Source organism: Phalaenopsis equestris, unplaced genomic scaffold (genome assembly GCF_001263595.1).
Source record: "Phalaenopsis equestris unplaced genomic scaffold, ASM126359v1 Scaffold000244, whole genome shotgun sequence".
Lineage (NCBI taxonomy): Eukaryota > Viridiplantae > Streptophyta > Magnoliopsida > Asparagales > Orchidaceae > Phalaenopsis > Phalaenopsis equestris.
In genome coordinates, this window is record NW_018164686.1 from 305,619 (window position 1) to 311,990 (window position 6,372).

General features: G+C 35.6%; 1 protein-coding gene across 2 annotated transcripts in view; it reads left to right on the forward strand.

The window, feature by feature from the left end:
• Window positions 1–4,179: 4,179 nt before the first annotated feature.
• Window positions 4,180–6,372, forward strand: part of LOC110024077 (LIM domain-containing protein WLIM1-like) — a 35,661-nt gene continuing 33,468 nt past the window's right edge. Inside the window, exons 1-2 of one of the 2 annotated variants that reach the window (XM_020723821.1) lie at window positions 4,180–4,328; window positions 4,838–4,981. In XM_020723821.1, coding sequence (XP_020579480.1) covers window positions 4,838–4,981 — 144 coding nt within the window. In that variant the 5' untranslated portion in view covers window positions 4,180–4,328. Of the gene's footprint in view, window positions 4,329–4,695; window positions 4,982–6,372 lie in introns of those variants that run through there. The other variant, XM_020723820.1, reaches the window with a different exon arrangement.

The following is a 6,372-nucleotide window of genomic DNA, read 5'->3' on the forward strand; positions in this document are numbered from 1 at the left end:
GCGTGTATGCAAATGTCCCAAATGAATATAAAAAAGTAGATATTTAATATATAAATAAATAAGAATGACGTTGCAAATAAGAATGACGTTGCAAGTGGGGCTGTCAAAAAGACTCATTGTTCGTGAACAGCTCATGTTTGGCTCGTCAAGAAGCTTGTGTTTAGCTCGTTCGCTAAGTTAACGAGCTGAACATCAACAAAGATTTGTTCGTTCATGTTCGGATCGTTTTGACTTAAAATACTATTAATCAATTATATCTATATATATTGATGAGTAATATTTTTAAAAAATTTAATTGATTATAAGGTATAAAGATTTATAATTAATTAAAATTATTAATTAAAAAAATAGAAAAAATTTATTAAGTTAGATTCAAATGATGTTTTAATATAAACAATAATTTTTAAATCTTGTCGCAACACTTAACATCTTATGGATATGTGATTAGGGTTATTAAAATAATTTTTTATTCGTGAACAGCTCGTGTTCGGCTCGTAAAATAAATGAGTCGAACACGAATATACTTTTTGAGCTCGAAATATAAACGAGTCGAAATAAATCCCCAATTATTGAAATAATTACACGGACAGCTCATTCCATTAATGCGCGGCTCGCTTTTCCTATTTTGCCGGCGCGGTTTGTCCGCGCGGAATATTAACGGCCAGCTAAAACTCGAATGGCACCCATGTTTAAATAAATTAAAAATATTAATGGCCATTGGATATGCGTTGAGATTAGCAATAAAGCTTGCCGCTTGAGACCCGCATTCCACAGATCTTGGAATAGTGCCGTAAGCAGTATTATGTTCTTTCGTTAAAGAGACAAAAATAAATGATGGACTTCAAGAAATAAAGGGCAAGGCCAAAACGGACGCGTCAAATAAAGCAGCTCGTAGCGCATTAAAATTAACTTTGTTTTTTGCGAAAACCTCCTTAATGTTTTGCACATTTGCATTTTACATTTCCTGTAATTTGATTGTAAATTTGCAGCATTTGTGTCCTTAAAAAAACAAAATATGTAAAAAAAATTGGCTATGATTGTTTGCAAGATCTGAGCTGGAGTTTTAAGATATGATGTATATGAAATGTATTGCAATTAAAAGTAGGATATTTATATATATGGCCGCCCGAAGTATTGTTATTTATAAAATCTATCACCCACGTGCTTTAAATTTTTATGTTTAGGATGAAGAATTTGTTTATCAACTCATTATTCTCGCAATCAACTGCCCATAGGTGCCAAGTTGCCAACTAACGACTATTGTTGTCATCGTCCATCATCCATCACCTCCTGCAGCCATTATTGCCCACGATGGCTATATATATATATATTTAAAAAGATTGGCTGGAAGCCTCTAACCAATCTCATTCGTCTAACTACTCGATCCAGCACTGTAAGATAGATCCACTTAGGTGACCTTGAACCCGTGACCCTAGGGGACTCACAACTGACAATACATGTGTCAACCAAAGAGTCGCGAAGCACAACACTATATATATATATAGATGAAATTAATTGTGAGGGACGATAGAATTTAATTGATTGAGCTATCCAACTAATCACATTAGAAACACCAACCGAGAGTGGGTGTTTGTAGTCAAACATCTCAATCTCATTTCAAGCAAATTTCCACAAATAATATAAAAATAATAATAATAGTGTAAACGCCAACCAAACAATTAATTTAAGTTATATTCAAATGATGTTTCAATATATTAAATCTTGTCGCAACACTTAACATTTTATTGCTATGTGATTAGGGTTCTCGTGTTTTGCTCGTTGAATTAATGAGTCGAATACGAATATATTTTTAAGCTCGAAATTTAAACGAATCGGACACGAACGAACTTCCACCTTCTTGCAGGTGTATAAATCCCCCATAATTGAAATAATTACACCGACAGCTCATTCCATTAATGCGCGGCGCTTTTTCTATTTTGCCGGCGCGGTTTGTCCGCGCGGAATATTAACGGCCAGCTAAAGCTCGAATGGCACCCATGTTTAAATAAATTAAAAATATTAATAGCCCTTGGATATGCGTTGAGATTAGCAATAAAGCTTGCAGCTTCAGACCCGCATTCCACAGATCTTGGAATGGTGTCGGAAGCAGTATTATGTTCTTTCGTTGAAGAGACAAAAATGAATGATGGATTTTAAGAAATAAAGGGTAAGGCCAAAACGGACGCGTCAAATAAAACAGCCGTAGCGCATTAAAATTAGCTTTTATTTTTTGCGAAAACCTCCCTAATGTTCTGCACATTTGCATTTTACATTTCCTGTAATTTGATTGTAAATTTGCAGCATTTGTGTCCTTAAAAAAATAAAATATGTAAAAAAAAAAATTTGGCTATGATTGTTTGCAAGATCTGAGCTGGAGTTTCAAGATATGATGTATATGAAATGTATTGCAATTAAAATTAGGATACTCACATATATGGCCGCCCCAAGTATTATTATTTATAAAATCTAGCACCCAAATGCTTTAAATTTTTATGTTTAGGATGAAGAATTTGTTTATCAACTCATTATTCTCGCAATCAACTGCCCATAGGTGCCAATTAACGACTATTGTTGTCACAGAAAAGAATGTGGTACAATTTCAAACTTAAAAGGCAAATATTGAGGGCAAATTTGTAAATTAAAATTTTAAACAATCTCTAATAATTTGCTGCAACGATCAAAAGCTTAAAAGTTTAAAAAAAAGCCTTGCAAATTAATTTTGATGCTTCGAAATGTGTGCTTTATTTTAATTTTTCGCTTGCGAAACGCGCTATAGAAACATCATATATTATATATTCGAAACAATTTCTAATTTTTTTTTTTGTAATATTAAATATTTGAGTGTTATGTACGTAATAAATATGGAAGTTTATGTGGTAGATATGTAAATACGAAAAAGTTGTGTTGCATGTATGTAAATGCCCCCCCTAAGTTTAATGTAATTAATAATTATTTAGATTTATTTAAGACATTGTCGAGTTTTGATAAAAGAAAATGTATCTTCTGATCGATAAATTATTAATAATTATAAAATATAAAGTAAAATTTAAATTTACTATAAAAAGAAAAGAATGTGGTACAATTCAAACTTAAAAAGCAAATATTGAGGGCAAATTTGTAAATTAAAAATTTTAAATATTTTCTAATAATTTGTTGCAATAATTAAAATCTTAAAAGTTTAAAAAAAGCCTTGCAAATTAATTTTGATGCTTCGAAATGCATGCTTTATTTTAATTTTTCGCTCGCGAAACGCGCTATAGAAACATCATATATTATATATTAGAAACAATTTCTAATATTTTTTTCTTTTTTTTTTGTAATATTAAATATTTGAGTATTATGTACGTAATAAATATGGAAGTTTATGTGGTAGATATGTAAATACGAAAAAGTTGTGTTGCATGTATGTAAATGCCCCCCTAAGTTTAATGTAATTAATAATTATTTAGATTTATTTGACACATTGTCGAGTTTTGATAAAAGAAAATGTATCTTCTGATCAATAAATCCCTTCTTAATCATGCAAACATGTGAAAATTAATTTCAAATCAATGAATGAAGTTGAATGTCAAAGTCCAAATTCAACATGGTCAGCAAAACAATTGTGAGAATCAACAGCACACATCAACTTCCTTCGTTAGAAATTTGACTTTTTCAGCTTTTTGAAAGAATGATTAAATAATGCATTTATCTGCGACATACGAAATAGTGGTTGAGGGTTTAGTTTCTTATTATGAGATTTCGAGTCTGAATCTTGTGTATTGCCTTATGAGCTCAATTTCCTCGAAAAATAAGTGAAATCAAGCTATTAGTGAACAAAACTTAATGATTTAAGTATCTTGAATTTAAGTGTTAGATATATAAATATACAACAAGCATGTGCCGCGTATCATAGTTTATTGGTTGGCATTTTTGGTGTAAGACCCTCAGGTCGGAAGTTCGAATCTCCATCTGGCGATGCGAGTCTTAAGAATGATACTCGAATTGGTGGGCACAGAAGAACTATCTGGAGGCTCGTATAATAGGCTCTAACGATTCTTTTAAATAAATAAATAAAGGAAGCATGTTTCTAAATTCCCTTTAAAAGTGGAGACAAAAAAAAAATAAATAAATAAATAGAATTTTTGACACTTCAAAGTTCTCCCCGTTTCACGTAAATTTCTTATTTAAGATGGCTAAAGCGAAAAGTTCCCTCTGCCGTTCTCCACGGACGAACTCGACTCCGTTTCTCCATCGAAGCATCTTCTCAGGTGTCCTCCAAGTCTTCCAAGCCAAAACCCGGTGGCTTCCGATCAAGAACAGTAGCCCCTCCGGCGAACTGCACAGAGATGCAATGATTTAAGTATCTTGAATTTAAGTGTTGGATATATAAATATACAACAAGCATGTGCGCGTATCATAGCTTATCGGTTGGCATTTTTTGTGTAAGACCCCTCAGGTCCGAAGTTCGAATCTCCATCTAGCGACGCGAGTCTTAAGAATGATACTCGAATTGGTGGGCACAGAAGAACTATCTGGAGGCTCGTATAATAGGCTCTAACGATTCTTTTAAATAAATAAATACAGGAAGCATGTTTCTAAATTCCCTTTAAAAGTGGAGACAAAAAAAAAAAATAATAAATAAATAAAATTTTTGACACTTCAAAGTTCTCCCCGTTTCACGTAAATTTCTTATTTAAGATGGCTAAAGCGAAAAGTTCCCTCTGCCGTTCTCCACGGACGAACTCGACTCCGTTTCTCCATCGAAGCATCTTCTCAGGTGTCCTCCAAGTCTTCCAAGCCAAAACCCGGTGGCTTCCGATCAAGAACAGTAGCCCCTCCGGCGAACTGCACAGAGATGTCATCTTCGGTGTTCGCCGGAACGACGCAGAAGTGCACGGCGTGCGGGAAGACGGTCTACTTGGTGGACCAGCTCGCTGCAGATAACCGCTTCTTTCACAGGGCTTGCTTTCGATGTCACCACTGCAAGAGAACGCTCAAGGTCTCCATCACTATCCTTTTTTCCCTTTTTCTTTTTATCTTCTTCTATGTCTTCTCCATTCTGTTCGCCTTGAAGCTTCGGTTTTTTTTTTTTCTTTTGATTTCGATTTATTCGGTATTTTTTGAGTCTGGTTATTGGACGGGTTGATGGAGCAAGCATCTGGTGATTGGATGGTTGGTGGATTGAATAAAGGGTAATTATGTTTTCATTGCAATATTTATTGTATACGTTTTTACTGCTTTCTTAGGGGTTTGAGTTGTTTTCTTTGGTTTTTGTTTGATTTCACGTAGATTAACTGGGGTTCTGTGGTTTTGCACTATTATGAGATGATGCTTCTTTTATTGGTTTATTGGATTGTTTGGCTTCCTTTTTCCTAAGATGAGTGCTTCAGAGTTGTGTTTCCTTAGATTTTTTCTTTGATGCTGTTCTTCTTTTGTTGGTTTTTGGGCTAATTTATCTTGTCGTATTTGTTGAACTCTACTGTAGACAATGTGCTGTGCTCGAAAATATGTGATTAAGTTCTCTAGTATATTATAATAGTTGATGAGTGCTATAAAATTTGCGAAGTTAGAGTAATAGATTATCGTCTTAGCATAATATGAGAATTCAACACACACTCAGGTAAAAAAACTAACAAGATACCATAAATTTTTATGTGAAAAACCCGCAAAGTGAAAAAATCATGGGGCCTGGTCTTGTTGTAAAAATTCACTATAAGCTTATGATTACAGAGACACTTTGTCTCATAGACGAGAAATGATTATTAGATTTTTCAAGTTACAACGTTGACTAACAACATCCGGTCGGTGGTGATCGATAGTGATTGGTGGTGATCGACGACGGTCAGCAGTGGTCGACGATGGTCGGTGGTGGTTAACGGCGACAGTGGTGCTCAACAGTGGTCGGTAGTTATTGACGGCGGTCGACAGTGGTCGATAGAGATTGACGCTGTTGACGGTGGTCGGCGGTTGTCAGAGGGTGGTCGACGGAGGTCGGCGGTGGTCGACGGAGGTCAGCGGTGGCTAATGACAGTCGATGACGGTCGGCGGGGGGCGGGGGGGGTCAACGGCGGTCAACGGGGGCCAAACGGGCTGAAAGTTCTCCACCATAATTAAATTTGGGGACTCCAAACGGCTCCAAACGGCTGAAGCAAAAAACGGAAGTGGGTTCCGCGAAGAAAACAGCTGGTTGAGCCATTTTTTTAATTTATTTTTAATTTTTAATAAATGTGCATTTAAGAGCTCATTCCTCTTTTCAGCCTATAAATAGGGCTAAAGGAGAGGGGTAGAGTTGTTGTGATGTGTCGTGAAGGTGCATCGCAGCGGTGCATTACAGCGGCGCTCATTGCAGCGGCACATTGCTGCAGCCCGTTGCGGCGGCGGGGGCCCGGG